Source organism: Scomber japonicus, chromosome 16, assembly GCF_027409825.1.
Source record: "Scomber japonicus isolate fScoJap1 chromosome 16, fScoJap1.pri, whole genome shotgun sequence".
Taxonomy (NCBI): domain Eukaryota; kingdom Metazoa; phylum Chordata; class Actinopteri; order Scombriformes; family Scombridae; genus Scomber; species Scomber japonicus.
In genome coordinates, this window is record NC_070593.1 from 7802406 (window position 1) to 7818370 (window position 15965).

The 15965-nt window shown below is 39.3% G+C and overlaps 2 protein-coding genes across 2 annotated transcripts; one reads left to right on the forward strand and one right to left on the reverse strand.

The window, feature by feature from the left end:
• Positions 1 to 2141: 2141 nt before the first annotated feature.
• med6 (mediator complex subunit 6) lies at positions 2142 to 6299 on the reverse strand. The gene is made up of 8 exons (XM_053335672.1): positions 6272 to 6299; positions 4742 to 4901; positions 4235 to 4326; positions 3771 to 3853; positions 3554 to 3662; positions 3243 to 3358; positions 3082 to 3109; positions 2142 to 2899 (listed from the first exon to the last, which is right to left on the reverse strand). The coding sequence occupies exons 1-8, from the start codon at positions 6291 to 6293 to the stop codon at positions 2769 to 2771; spliced, it is 741 nt and encodes a 246-aa protein (XP_053191647.1). The 5' UTR covers positions 6294 to 6299; the 3' UTR covers positions 2142 to 2768.
• Positions 6300 to 7704: 1405 nt separating this feature from the next.
• On the forward strand, positions 7705 to 13336 carry LOC128375255 (tetratricopeptide repeat protein 9A). Its single transcript, XM_053335557.1, has 3 exons — positions 7705 to 8722; positions 9132 to 9314; positions 12243 to 13336. The coding sequence occupies exons 1-3, from the start codon at positions 8236 to 8238 to the stop codon at positions 12323 to 12325; spliced, it is 753 nt and encodes a 250-aa protein (XP_053191532.1). The 5' UTR covers positions 7705 to 8235; the 3' UTR covers positions 12326 to 13336.
• Positions 13337 to 15965: the final 2629 nt, after the last annotated feature.

The following is a 15965-nucleotide window of genomic DNA, read 5'->3' on the forward strand; positions in this document are numbered from 1 at the left end:
TTCTTCGTGGCATTGATACACAGTAGTAGTCATGGAAGCAGCCCTGCACACACACACACATACACATACACTAATATATATCTTCAAACATGCATTCATTGGTTTGGAATGATTTTGTCCTTTTAGCTCCCTCTTCTGGGTGTAAATGCATGTGTGCGCGTGCGTGTGATAAAGCATGTCTGACCTCAGCATGACACTCTGATCACTAATACATGAAATATAATGTAATTTTAGGCAATTAGAGGTTTGGAAAGATCTCTGACCAAATGGCGACACCTGGTGATTTTACCCTCCCATTGCTTTCAGAGAACATCAAATGCTAAGCATGTATAGTATTTAAATCATTTAGTAAAATAAAAGCACCAATAAAGCAATATAAATAAGACTCCATTACTCTAAATGTAGTTGAAAGATTGCAGTAAAAGCAGTGGTTTGGTCCCTCTGACTGATGTATTATTATGTAGTATGACATCAGTAGATTACTAATAGTGAAACATCAATGTAATTAGGTTACTGTTATAGCTGCTGGAGGTGGAGCTGGTTTGAACTACTTTACATATAGTGGGCTAGATTAGTCCAGTGGTTCCCAACATAGGGGTCAGGCCCTTGCAAAGGGTCAGCAGATGAATCTGATGGGTGGTGAGATGATTAATGAGAGAGGAAAGAAGAAAAAACAAAGATCTGATATACAAATCTGTTTACAGTTTTTGATTTTTTCTTTTCTCTAATTTTTGGTGAAATATTGGATCATTTGAACATTTATTGAGATGAAACCATGTGAGAAGTGTAGAAGGTAACATCACTATTTAGTGGAGCTGTTAACAACCCATAGCATCTGAAATGTGACCCTGACTACACACTGCTTTTTGTTAGATGTCAAAAGACAAAAAGGCTGTAAACCACTGGTTCCATCTTTAATTATGTATTTTAAAAGCTTGTTATATTATCCATTGTGTCAAATCTCCATCTGAAAACTAACTCCAGCTGACAGATGAATGTAGTGGAGTAGAAAGTACAATATTTCTCTCTGAAATGTAGTATTTCAAATAAATGTGCTTAGTTACTTTCCACCACTGCTCAGTTCATATCCTTTTGTAAACTTAATAAGCAAATACCATCATTTGTGGAAGAAGTATTCAGATGTTCTACCTAAGTAAAAATATCAATACAACTATGTAATAATACTAAAAGTCCTGCATTCAAAACCCTTACATGAGTAAAAGCACAAACCCAATTAAAGTATCGTCGTTCTGCAAGAAAAAAGCCCCTGTGACTAGTAAATCATTAAATAATCTATTACATGACTACATAGTTAATACTGATTCCTCAGTGTAACTGGCATTTCACTACTGCAGCCAGCTGAGTTGGAGCTATTTTTAACTGCTTTATTTTCAGATCAGTAGTTTAGTCTGGTGGTTCCCAGCATAGGGGCAAGGCAGCCTTTAGTGGGTCACCAGATAAATGTGAGAAGTGAGATGATACATGTTGCAGGAAACAAGGAAAATATTTGCTGTGAAATATTGTAGACTTCTTTTGCTCCTGGAACAAACTCAAATGAATTCATGTGAGAAGTTTAAAGAGGAAAGGCCTCTTTGGTTGACCTGCTAACAAAGCTCATAATCTATAAACTGACCAGTAACTCCAGTTGTCAGACAAATTAAGTGAAGTCAGAAGTACACTTTTCCCATAGTAGAGTACAGCTTTTGAGGCACACTAAATGGAAATTTCAAAAGCAGAACCTCGAAATTGAACTAAATTACAGTACTTTAGTAAACTGTAGTCTCCCCGACTGAAAACCATCATGTTCAGTGAGGTAGAAAGGGGAACTGAGGGCAGAGCAAATCTTGTCTTTACGCTGTCCATCAACATCCAACGAATAAATATTTATTTGAATATGATTCGATGAATCCATCTAGATGTGAAGGTAATTATACAAAAGGCCAGCATGCTTTAAACTGTATTTAAAGGTGCTTAGAAAACAGTAAAGCACACGTATTTTGTCCCTGAAGTGATGAGTTATCAAAATGATCTCACTTACATTTAAGATGATAGAGAGATTTGAGATGATTTTGCTCAGAGGATGTGAAAACCAACCAAGGAAAACTGAAGACTGTTACTTGCCAAAATAAAACACATCAGGATACAGTAGCTGATACTTTTAATACAAAAACATACAAACAAAACAAGATATTAAAGTAGAGAATTCCTTTCAAAAAACAGTTGAAAGTGTATATAATCAAATAAGGGCACTCATGCCAGGAAGCTCTCCGCCTTTCCAATGAGATGATGCACTATGACACATCTTCCTGTAAAAGCAGAGTGGGAATGAAGCTGTCCTCCAAAGTTGCCACAACACACACATAACGCTGATGTCACCAGTAAATCGACACTGATGCTGATGTCAGCTGATCATCAAAAAAAACGCATCCTTAGTGTACACTGTACACTACAGTGTAAAATGCCTGCTGACATCAGGCTGTTAACCCCTGTTCGTACTACAGCTGCTTGAAATGTTCATGATGCCAGCCTATCAAATGCACCAGACTAAGGTTACAGTGTAAAAGTAGTCCTGGCACCGAGAGGGGCAACTGACACGTTTTGTGCCAGTTCATTCTTAGCATCCTGTAAAGTGATCAGATGAGCGGAGTGGCAGACGATCTTCCAATTGTAGAAACCGAACAGAAATTCTCACAATTTTCAACTGTTCTTCATGTTAGTGCTGTAGGACTGTTCACTGCGTTGCTCCAGGAGTGTGAAAGAGACAGCTGTCACTGTAGCCTTGCTCGCTTCTCTGGGGGCGGCTTGCTTGGTGGAGCTGGAGCGGAGGACTTCGTGGCTGGCTCCCTCTCCTCTTGTTTGACAGTTTCTGTAGGAGGCTCCGGTTCCTTCTTCACCTCAACTATAAGACAGGAATATAAAATTAATGGAAAACTCATGGAATTTGGGGGTGTTGGGCTTCTGTTTCTTTTACATTTACATTGAAATATGAACACAAGCCACATTGAAAATTACATATTTAAGCCAAATGTATACACATTAGGTTTGTGATGTAATTAGAGGTTATAACTATCAAGATCATACCTGGAATAGGCTTCTCGCCAGGCTTAGGCTGAAATTGCAGGAAGAAAGAAAAAATCAGAACACCTCATATCAACATGAAATAATAATTTTTCTAGGAAAGATTCCAGCAAAAAGACTGAGAAGATTGTACATTAATAATTCAGAGTCAGTATGACACGTACCTGGTAGAAGGTTGGCGGAAATTTTGACCTGAGGTCCATAAGGAGTGTGTCCACACGGTGCCTCTGAAACAGTGAACTAGGCTCCTCTTTCTTCTTAGACTTAGGTTTGGCTTTTTCTGTGGAGAAAACAAAGCATTCTGTTAATCACATTTTGCCTAAATCAACTTCAACTGGCTATTGCTGTGATAAATATTCCAGGATTGCGTCTCAGGCTCTTGTACTACTCCGTATTTGATTAATTTGGTATAATATTGTTACTACCATGATGTACTCAGTATGACACAGTTGAAACAAAGTGCCAAAAACCTAACCTCTCTCCTCCTGGTCTTTGAAATGCCACCAGTATCCTTTGGATGGGTGATAGCGACAGTACGACATGGACTCATCAAACGCTGACTGGATTCCATGGACAGCAGAAAGCTGAAATAGATATTATTCACATGTCTTCAGTTTCACACACCTGAATCTCCCTTTAATAAACTTTTATTGTTTTAAATGTATCATAAAGACCACATTAGAAATTCTCACCACTCTGGAGCTGATTACTGTTCCCAGATCTGGAGCCTGATAAACCACTCCAGCTATGATGTAGTAGTCAGCCAGAGGAATCACTAGAGAGTGGAAAGAAACAGTCATGTAAGATTATATTTGTGTGTGTAAACATTTGTTACTTTATGACAGTAAGCCATTAATGCAGGGCTGATTACAAATCCAATAAATGGTGTTTTAACAAAATTAATATAACACTTGAATGTTTTGTAACCTGTGACAACATTTACTCTGCTAGATAATAATACAGAGGACTCCAGTAACCAGGTGAACAACTAATACTCCATTAAAATATTTCCCCTTTTATTTAAGTAAAATATCTCGTAGCGTATTTATAGTAACAATGACAACTGCTGATACTTGTGATATATTATATACATGCTGTGGATGTTGTCCACTGACTGACCAAAATACCACAACTAAATTCTTTAGATGCCACTGACCTTGTGACGGTGACTGCCTCTGCTGTTTACGGATTATATAAAGAATTGGCTCCTGAGCATGAAGAAGGATGTACTCCACTCCCACCATCTGACTGAAAATGAGACATAAACAATGTTTGCATTTAGTTTGGCATGGAACTCAATGATATAACAGAGAATACATGTCTGGTCTTGTTGTATTTGGTTTTATTGTTCAGTAGAAGGCACACACATTGATTAATTGCCACAAATCTTCTTACATCATCTTACATTCAGTATTTTCTTCTGACAAATGCTGCTCATTGTTTTCTCTGACACTTAGTCCTTGCATGTAAATTGCAGTGAGAAGTCAAGCTCAGATGGAGCTGGTAGGAACTGTCTGGCTCAACAGCACTTCACCAGAATAGCTGTTTTCTGACAATAACCCCTGCACCTGTATTACTCGCCTTGCCACCCATCACATCATCTTTATTTAGATATAACTATTTGCAAAATCCCAACAAATCCCCCTGCGTACGATGAACTTACTTCAGATGCTCCAGAGTGAGCCGCTGCATCTTCACTACCTCATTATTACAGGTTCGATCATAAAAGGGGTTGCTCCTCTCAGAGAAATAGTCCAGCACATTTCCAGGGTTAAGAATAGGCACCCAGCCGCTATCCACCCAGGAAATCCCAAGAAGGTTGTCTGCAAATTGACCAAGGAGTCAACATTAAATGAGATCAGGCTGATTTCAGTACTATTATAATGAACACTTTTAACGCATTGAATAATGTCACTTTGATGCAACAAAGAGAAAAAGACAAGGTGGTTTCAATTAGGCCTTCAGGGCTGCAGGACTTTGGAAAACTTGACTGACTAAACCTTATTTTGATAGAGTTAGGTTTCAGCTTACTTTAGTTTGGTTTAGCTCCCTCTAATTATTGGCTAAGGAACTATGTTCTCATTGTTTCTTGACTATGTTGTTGGTTTTTATGTATTTAAGCCTCAAACCAAGATGACATCTTCAAATTGTTTGTATTGTCCAACAAACTCAAAGATATTTAGTCTGTTATTGTTTACAGCTACAAAAAGCTTCAATTCCACAAGTCTGAGAAACTGGAACAGCACAGCTTTGTCCGTTTTGCTTAAAAATGACTAAAACAATTACCCAACTATCAAAATAGCTAACAAGTAATAACTGATTAATTGACTAATCACAGGTATAACTACTATAACTAACAAATCAGTAGACTAATCATTGCAGCTCTCTAAGTACATTTCCCCACTGTGGGACTAATGAAAGAATATCTTATCTTATCTTATGCATTCCTGCTTTAAACGTGTGGCAATATTCTGTAAATACATCAATCTATAATGCCATCAAGACAAAAGTTGCATTTAATTTCTGCTAATAAATCTGCAAACAGAAAGAGCATTGACTGTTCATATGTGTGCCTCTCTTATTAATATAATAATGAACTGTCAGTAAGTTAACAGTAACACTGAGACACTAAAGACACAATCTGGGGCTAAAAATGAAGTATTTAAGTGCTGCCAGTACTTCAGCAGCAGTGGCTACTAAATGTTTACCAATCAATGAATGAAAGCATCAAAAATAATCAACACCGACAGACTCTAATAGAGGGATTATTGGTTGTTATTCTCTCCTCTGTCATTAATGAAATTCACTAACATTAGAAGACATTATTTTAGCTAGCTAGCCGAATCGGATATTTGCAGTTATGTTATGTAAAAAATCTTCCTCAGCCCGCATTTAACGTAACTGTGCTTCATGCATTTAGATTTGCATGTGTTTGTACAAATGAAATGAGCCCATCCTGGAAATATAACAAGCTAGTTAGTTAGTTAGTTGGTTAGTTAGCCGAGATGCTAACCGCTGCTAGTTAGCTGCTAGTTAGCTGCTAAGACAAAAGTCTTCATAGCAGATTCATTTTATCACACAGGGTTAAATATACGAAACCACTCGTTAACTTATCACATATGGTCAAACAAAAAAATCATGAAAAATATTAATCTTTGACTGAAATAATACAACAGGGATTCAATTTGGTTACCTCTGAAATCCACCGCCGCCATGATGTAAACAAAACGTCTCGCAATGATTACGTAATCAGCTGATGTGGTTCGGGTCGTACTTTGATGACGTCTTTAATTAGTTACATTGGAGTGAAACGCACAAATTAGGGTTAAAAAAATACCGATGAACGTTTTAATTTAATTTGGAAGAATTTATTGTTTGGTCTAATGGAAAATAACACACATTTGTTCATGATAAATCTTATTATTATTAGAATGGCCAAATTATACCTGTAAATTGACATGATTTATTGAATTCAGCAATGAGATCAAACAATACATTCATTCAATTCAATCCTCCCTAAGAGCAAAAGCAATTAAAACTCTAAGACATTGTGCTATGTTAAAAATCTTTATATATTTCCCTTACAGCGTTAATTTCTAGTTGTAATGTGTACATTTTCTTTTACATGTACGTTTACTTTTCTTTGTATTTGTCATATGTACCCAGAATTTATACGGTTACGGTACAATGTGTAAATATAAACGTTTTTTGTCAATAATAAAAATAACAAAAAGGCACAAATTAAGTCGGTATTAAACTACAAAATACACACAAATGCAAAATGTCATAATTATCTCACAATGTGTTTGTTGTACTTAATGTGTCTATATTGTGTCTGAATATTGTATATGTTTTTGTGTGCATCTTTCTTGACAACAACCGTACACCTACCACGCTCCTTTGATATGAAAAAACAAAACAAAAGAAAACAAAAAAAACAATAAGCAAAAAACCAAACATACTTTTAATAACCAGTCATATTTAATAGCTGTCCTCCTGGCCCTCTTTAATGGTCAGCATGCAACATTTGCTCCAGAGAGCTGAAATACCAGAGACACACCCAGACAGCTGAGTTCACTTCCCTGAGAATGTGACAGAACAGATGGATTTAAGCATGCTGAATAACAAGCTGCACACACACACACACACACACACACACACACACACACACACACACACACACACACACACACACACACAGACACACACACACACACACACACACAGTGCCAGAAAGGGGCGACCTTATTCATCACTTCACTGCCTTCATCCCCCTCATAATGTGGGCTCCTGGCCGCTTTTTAACCTGCATAAACCCCAGTTTGGATGACATCATAGCCTGTCATTAGGGGCTGTAGCTCGTCATGTGTCTGTCCAAACTGGCTGCGCAGAAAGCGAGCAGTCAGGGTAGAGAAAGCAGACTGCTCGGGCGAGAGACAACAAGCTGGATGATGTTTATCTGACACATCTGAGTGGAAATGACCGACAGGACTGCATTCCTCCAATTTGAGATAAAACCGAGAGACTGAGATGAATATTTAAGAGAAAAGAAGACGTGAATGATCACTCCCATCGAGAATTTGCATGGATGTCACAGAGACATGTAATTAAACGAGGGCCCAATTAGAAAGATGTTTTAATCATTTTATTATGGTAAATCAACAACAATACAATAAGTGCAAGATATATATCAAGGTCTGTCTCATTTTTAATCACGTATGAGATCATACCATTAATAGGCCTAATAATAATAAAAACATCACCCACATCATCAATATAGAAATAACTGTTTGTCCAGTTTGGTTTGAAATAAAACAGTATACCCAGTTATTAAACAAATTGATAATGAAGTTATTTCCAGATGAACTGATAATAAAATCAAACCTCTGCTCTTCCTGCTGAAGGACCCCCATAGGACCACACTGGTCCTGTATTTATCGACCAATCGGCTGGTCTGGGAGGAAAAATACGAGAATAGGCTACAACAGAGGAGCGCGCATCTCAGGGTTGCGCAAAGAGAAGACGTAGCTGCGACACTGCTGGCCAGGCAAAAGACGCAACTATACGGCCGAGAGGATGCAGTGAAGGAGCCCCCAAATCTCCCAGCTAAATTAGAGCCCGGTGTCGGGGCGGGTACAGAGAAAAACAACGACGAAAATGAACGTGATCCAAGCTGGGCACGACGGCAGCTCCAGGGTGGAAGGAGGCAGAGGCAACCACACAGACAACGGCGGCGGCGGCTCCCCGAGGCTCCAGCAGTGCGCTCAGCCTCCCAGCAGCAGCAGCAGCAGCCGGAGCAGAGATGCCAGATACCAGCAGCAGCTCCAGCAGCAGAGGCATCATGGTGGGTCGATGCTCAAACAGCCTTCCCACAACGAACCAGCCGACGTCGTGAGGCGTGCGCTGGACTTCAAGTGCCAAGGCACCCAGTGTTACAAGGATAAGAAGTACCGAGAGGCGATTGGCAAGTATCACCGCGCTCTGCTGGAGATCAAGGGGCTGTGCAGGGTTCTGGGGGATCCGGACACCAGCTCCAAGCCTCCGTCCCCCCTCCTGCCCACCATCAGTAAGTCCAGCCCGCTGACAGATGAGCAGAAGGGGGCCATGGAGAATGCAGAGCTGGAGTGTTACAACAGCTTGGCCGGTAAGAGACGTTTTCTATTACACATTACACACATATTACACACATATTACACTACACACACACACACACACACACACACACATTCACACTCTACACTTAATCTGTCCTCTTTTCTACAGAGAAAGATTCTGGGAATACTCCACAGCTCATGAATGATTCATAAAGCGTATGAGTCATTCTCAGGGTTACCCCATTGTTTGTGCCCTCACTTTTCCTTTTGATATGATGGTGTATTTGTTCACCCCTCAAGCAAATTCCTTCAATATATTTGCTTTTTTCTTGAAGAGTGAAGGAAAGATTTCATTGTATTCTGGTGCCCCTTGAACATCAGCTCATGAGGCGTTATCAGTAACTACTCCTCTCTCTCTCTCTCTCTCTCTCTCTCTCTCTCTCTCTCTCTCTCTCTAAGCTTGCCTTTTGCAAATGGAGCTGGTGAACTATGAGCGAGTGAAGGAGTACTGTCTGAAAGTGCTACACAAGGAGGGAAAGAACTTCAAAGCTCTGTACCGATCCGGTGTGGCCTATTACCACCTAGGTGACTTCCAGAAGGCCCTGTACTACCTGAAGGAGTCACACAAACAGGAGCCATCAGGTCAGTATACTCACAGACTCAGCTCCATGTATCTCAACAAGTCTTCTCAGTCACGCTGCACATTTCTGTTTCCCACACTGACAGATTTGCATGTAGGCTGCCAAATGTTTCCAGGTTGAGGTCTCGCAGATCATCCAATAGAAAACGTTTGATTTGTTGTGCTGAGAGGATCACATCTGTTTGTGTTGTGGCGTGTTGTCCTGCTAAAGAATCTAGTCATGAAACAATTAGTCAGAAAATGTACTCTAGTTATATTTTGGTATTTGTCAACTAAAAAACACAAAACATAATCTGGTTCTAGTTACACAAATGTGAAGAAGAGCTACTTGGCTTTTTCCTGTTTCATATCATTACTGAATATTTGTCTGTAGATTGGATTTAACTTGTGATGGACGTTTAAATCGGGGATAAATCATGAATCGATTAAAACCACTATGTGCACAATTAGAAAATGACAGACAAGATATCTTTGAATTTGACCCATTTGGACGCTAAGATGATTTACCAATACAACACATACTGCACCGAATTTCCAGAATAATTTGGGACAAGGTACAGTCAAGTAAAACAAATTCTGCATGTAGTAGCTTTAATCACAGAAAATGATAGATGTAAAAATCATTGTCGACCGCAGCTCTATCTCAGACATGTGGAGGTGTAGCGTCGACCCTCTTGGAGCAAGTGAAGATAAAAGACTCAAAACAGACAAGTAAGGTAAAAGTAAAAATACTACGTCAGTGCTTCAAAGCGGAGAGGAAATATGTTAGTTAACAGGTAGTGAGTCAAGACAGGCAGACAAATCAAATATCTACTATGGTACAGTAAGACTTTGACTGTATAGTAGATAAAGCACAGGTGTTACTACCGACTTTAACAATGGCTCTGTTATATTAACCCTCCTGTTGTCCTTGCGTCAAGGAAGGAAGGACGGAAGGGAGGAAGGAAGGAAGGGGGTGAGAAAGGAAAGATGGAGGAAAGAAGGAAGGAAGGAAGGAAGGAAGGAAGGAAAGGAGGGAAGGAGGAAAGAAGGAAGGAGGGAGGGAGCAAGGAAGGAAGGAGGGAAGGAGGAAAGAAGGAAGGAGGGAGGGAGAAAGGAAAAGAGGAAGGGAGGAAGGAAGGAAAGAAGGACAGAGGAAAGAAGGAAGGGAGGAAGGTAGGGGGAGGAAAGAAAGAGAGAAGTAGGGAGGGAGGGATGGAGGGAGGAAGGGAGGAAGGAAGGAAGGGGGATGGAGGAAGCTACCCAGGAGGACGACACAAAGGTTAAAGAGTCCCAGCAAGACATGACAGTATGACAGTATGACAGTGAACAAGCAATACCAAGACCCTGAAACTGAAGCAGATGAATGCAAATCATCCATCACTGATTTGATTATTTACACGCTCTTATTACAACAGTGACATGTCAAAATGTGTTCAGTGGAAAGAGCCTTTAGGCAAATCTGGCTGCTAATTTATGTGCAGTGCTATCACAGAGCATAAGAAGACAACAAATAACACTGCACTGCCTCTGTCTGACTTCACAGTGTGGATGTGAAGGTGTGTTGGGTGGAGGAGCTTATACCCAGCAGGGATTACTTGCTAGATTATTTTTTATAAATGATCAAACTCTATGATTTCTTGCATTTCAGTCTAAAGTAAAGAATAATAGAAATAAAAATCAGAATTATAGGGGACTGTCAAAAGTAGAATATCAGCCAGGAATCACGGCTTTAAGAGAGTACCCAGCTGGCAAGACAGCAAGACATCACACCCAGGGAGGCCGATCAGCCCGCAACGCTGAACGCTATCGAAACATGAGGATTTAATGGAGATTATGAGAGTATTATTGATTTCATGGGACAGAGGATTGTGGCTTTTGCTGTCCTTTACTTCCTCTGAAGTTTAAGTTTATTATTGGAGCAGTTTATAACAGCGCAGTCCAGAAACGGCATCAGATTTACTTTCATCTACAACCCACATTCGTCTATAGATGAGCTGGCAGGGAGCTGTAGAAAAGGAAAGGGGGGCAGGTTTATATGCCGAGGAGCTGATTAGGGAATTGGGAACAGGTGTGCAGGTAGGCACCGAAGTCAGGTAATGACTTAAAAGTGGAAAACACCGGGGACTACTGCTGGACAGGATGGTAATAGCTGGCTAGTGACTGGCAGACTGGAAAAGAGTACAAGAGTTGGTGGTGACATGACAGTGAAACTTCTGATTAACATAATATGTTTTATAGCTCCTTCCTTTGCTCCGTGTTGCTACAGAGTGAAATTGAACTTGTTCTCATTTACTGAGGACCATCTAGAAATCCATCAGGGACCTGCAGTGGTCCTGAAGCCTCAATTTGGGAAACATATGCTATGAGAAGCTGAGCAAAACTGAACTTGTCACTTTAATTGCATTATTTTAGAGAGTAAAAGAATAACATTTGTGACATGGACTCCTTCATAGTGGTATGGTGCATGTATTTGTTTTTTAAGTGACTGATATATATTCAGCTTTTGGAAGTCTTTATGTTGACCTTTAAATATGAGCATGAAATTCATTCTCAACATTAGAAAATATTCTAAACTTAAGGCCCCCTCACTCGTGTTTTACTAGTGTATCTTGTGGCTCTTTTGAATTCAGATCTATTTGCCGTTGTCATTGTTCACCTGTTGTTGTTGTAAACTGGGGTAATGTTTACAGTATATTGAATTTGATCGATGATATAATTGTTTGCCAGTGTCGGCCCCGGTTGACCCTTTCATAACCCATCAGTATAAGCTTTAAATACATGGAAACAAAAACAAGTTTCTCCACCGTTTTCAAAATATTTCCACAATATTTCCCTCAGCCATTTCAAATTATTAAACGTACCACTGAGCTGTGTTTTTAGTATTAATGCAACTGTTTCCTGTTCTGAGCAGGAAATAAATCAGCCTTTTTCCTGTCTTTGTTTTCCAGACACCAATGTCATCCGCTACATCCAGCTGACAGAGATGAAGATTCGCCGGAATGCCCAAAGGGAAAAGAAAGAGGCGACATAAGCACTGGCTGTCAGCTGACTTCTCACCCGTCAAAAAATCTCTGCCCTACTGTGTGCCACCCAGACCTTACGCACCACGAGTCAGAGGTCTTGGTGTGAATCGATGTTTGTTTGCTTTTGCCTTGCACAGCATCTGGTTGCCAGTTATGTGATTGAACTTTACCACTGTGTGCTTGAAGCATTTAAAAAAAAAAGAAGAAGAAGAATTGTACCCGATACTGAGTTCCCGTCTCCAAAAAACCGCCAAACTTACCTAGTATAGATCCATCCCGAGTACGTTTTTAACCATTACAATCTGATGCACTGCCAGTCCAAACATTGCACATACAGGCCAACACTTGTGATACAGACAGGAGCAACAAAGTCCAACAGAGTGAATCAAGCAAGTCTGCAGGCGAGCTTAAGTGTGTAAATTAACACCTGCCCTCGCACAAGATGTCTTTGGAGTCGCACGGAGAGTAAATGAGTAACAGCCACCTACATTTCTGTAACCATACTTTTTGATTTTAAAAAGTTACTACTACTAAAGATCAAGATTTTTTTTATACTCTTGATAATATCTGAACAAAAGGTGCTTTCAGGAAGAAGGTTTTTAAACTCTTAAGACTTGGGCAGGACATCATGAGCACATGGTTGCTAATTCCAGTATGAACTTAAAGAGACATATCACAAAATGTAAATAGGCTACTTTATAGAAATCATAAGAAAATATAAAGGGAGAGGCCAGCTATTTGTGTTTTGTTTATTAATGCCAAAACAAAGCACTTCATTCACAGCATTTTACTGTTTCAATAAAAATACTGTATGTTTTACTGTAAAGGTATGCGTGTAATAAATGTGTCTATTGATTGGAGTTTTTTTTTGTTTTGTTGTTGTTGTGCTGCAGCAGTGGACTTCCTTTCAAGTTATAATTTTCATTTTTCCTAAAATGTTCCTCTTAAGATATATAAAAAGTCTTTGGAAAAATGCTGATGAAAGCACATGTGTAAATAAACAAGTGATTCAAAGCCGATTGAAATGATTTTCATACCTTTTTGTCTTGGTCGTTGCCATGGTGAGGCTCCGGTATTATTAAGCAGGGTCATGGAGTTGCTTTTGCAGAATATTACGTAATGAGGCAGAAAACCTCCTGATTTAACACAGATAATTATTTAAAAGTGAAGGATAACTGATTTTGTTCGGTCACTTTGAAGGCAGCTGTAAAAACAACACTGACACATGACCTTTCAAGTTGATATGGTGAACTTTGACCTCATCTCATATCAAGCAGATACAGATTATTAGCATTTGGAGTTTTTGGTCCCTTGGCAAATTTAAGCCGAATATTCACTCTCCTTTCAGGTCCGTCTCCACCATCTACTGTAGCTTTTGTCTGGCTGCCATTTTTGTAGCAGGCAGTCCCAGTTTGTGCCTTTTTATGTATTAGAAGTAGCTACATTCATGTTACAGTCTTAACCATCTGTTCCTCAGAAAGACATTTATCTGGCAATGACTACTCAAACTACCTGGGGATAAAATATTCTGTTCACTGCATGATAAAGACAGTTTTCTTATCCAAACCAAGATGGCAGCCGGCTGGTTACCAGGATCAAAAGACAGAGATGTGAAATGGGTTAAAAATCCCCTTTAGACTTCAGAGTTCTTAAAATAACATCCTTAGTCACATATTGAGTTGATCCTGAATCCTGAATATGCAAATGTTTTTCATTTTATGAGTTGCTGGATGCAAGATTTCTCTGACTTTACTGAAAAGTCGATTCCATGTTTTATGTTCACCGGAAGCTCTGTGTTTCTAAATCACACTTGAGAAGCATCACAATGGACCGCGATTGGCTTCGGAACTAGTCATGGTGTCACAAATCATGTTTGTGAGTACAACGCCTCAAACTCTGATTTTCAATGAGCACAGAGAAACTTTCCACTTTCAGCAGATGAATGTGTCAAACTCTGCACATTCATCATTCTGCACAGAGAAGCTCAAACATCCAAGTCAAATAAAAATAGGGAAAACAGATTTTTATCTTGCAGCAGAAAAAAGTTTCTCATCCAGATGTTCTTTGTGGACATACGTTCAGAATCGTGGTGTTTCTCTAGGTTTAAAAAAAAGCTTGAATGAATGAATGCTTCACTCCTTTAAACTTATGTGAATTATTTAGGCTTTGTTTGCTTTTGGCCTGGTTCCTCGTGTAAGACTGTACATACGGGGCGACCTGAGGGTGCCAGGATGTGTCTGCTGCTTTGTGCTTTATATCCATGTGCTGTCCTGCTGTCTCTGACATGCTGCTGCTTGCCTTCGAGCTTTCTTTTCATCTATCTAAGCTGCAGAGCTGAAATACCCTTCTGGGATAAATAAAGCCATCTGATTCTGAGTCAAATATCACAGGGTAATTATCTTTTGTAGAAACAGATCATTAACATTGTGTTAGTACATTAGAGAGTAACTGGGGCAAGGTGCTGAGCAGGTAGTGCACTGTGTGTCAATCAGAGCTATTTAGCTGAAAACAGCTGTGAGAGAGTGAGAGTGAACCTTAATCAGTGAAGTTATAGGCTGGAAAATCAAAACAAAGAGATGAATGAGAACTTTGAGAAACTGCTCAAGCTACTTTTAGTCATTTGATGCATTGTTATTATATTGATTAGAGACCCTTTGATTCAGGACATTGACAGGGCATCATTTGAGGACAGAGAGGAGAAGAAATGGCGACCTGGTTGGATTATTTACTATGATTTTACTCAAATCAGTGTGTTCCAGTGCAAATACAAGTCAGTCAATAACAGTATCATTTCAAACCTGAAACAATGTCCATCAGCGACAGTAAGATCAGCTTATTCGTGGTAACATTTCAAAACAGATAATGACACCTTGGCTACACCTTCAACTAGCACCCTTAGTTGAAACACTGTGTACATCGAGCACGATCACATCCCGCACAGTCCTCAGACAGAGAGCATTCACATTTGCATGAATATCAGGTCACACTTTGGTTAAAGTGAGATCAAATCTCAGAGGATGCAGTAGTCCAGGCTGAGAGGTCACTTGACATTTGAAAATGAACTGAGAGGAACAGGCATTCAGACCCGAGTCAGAGAGTGTTTCTATTTATTATCTTCAAATAATTCTTTGTTTTTACCTGCTAGGTTGATAGTTCATTTAATCACCTCTGACAGCAAATGTTCCTCCCTAAACATTTTGGATGTGAGATGCACTGTGCAGCAGGTGAAAATAAATAGTAAAAATTACTTGAAAATAATATTTAACCTCAGTCTGGCCGAGACAAACACATGAAAAATGTGGAAAACAAAATATAAGCAATGTGCAAAACCCAGCTGACTGTTCAAATTAGAGCTGCGATTAATTACTATTTTTCATTATTGATTAATCTGTTATTATCTTGATCAATCAGTTAACTGTTCAGTCTACAAGATGTCAGGAAATGGTGAAAAATGCCCATTACAATTTTCTTAAAGCTCAGTTTGTCGTCATTAAATTGCATGTTCTCCCCCAGACAACACCTCCAACACCCAAAAAACATTAAATTTACCATAAGATAAAGAAAGGTAGCAAATTATTACAGCTGAGAAGTTATTAGGAATGTTTGGCATTTTTACTTTAAAGAATGACTTAAACAATTAAAGCATTA

What these genes read in the sequence shown, in the direction of transcription:
- med6 (XM_053335672.1), bottom strand. Translation starts at nt 6,293, where the DNA reads ATGGCGGCGGTGGATTTCAGAG. An exon ending in CAAAGACCAGGAGGAGAGAG is followed by an intron (nt 3,359 to 3,553) that starts GTTAGGTTTTTG and finishes TTTTCTCCACAG; the next exon opens with AAAAAGCCAAACCTAAGTCT. An exon ending in TGGCGAGAAGCCTATTCCAG is followed by an intron (nt 2,900 to 3,081) that starts GTATGATCTTGA and finishes CCTGTCTTATAG; the next exon opens with TTGAGGTGAAGAAGGAACCG.
- LOC128375255 (XM_053335557.1), top strand. Translation starts at nt 8,236, where the DNA reads ATGAACGTGATCCAAGCTGGGCACGACGGCAGCTCCAGGGTGGAAGGA. An exon ending in GTGTTACAACAGCTTGGCCG is followed by an intron (nt 8,723 to 9,131) that starts GTAAGAGACGTT and finishes TCTCTCTCTAAG; the next exon opens with CTTGCCTTTTGCAAATGGAG. An exon ending in ACACAAACAGGAGCCATCAG is followed by an intron (nt 9,315 to 12,242) that starts GTCAGTATACTC and finishes TTTGTTTTCCAG; the next exon opens with ACACCAATGTCATCCGCTAC.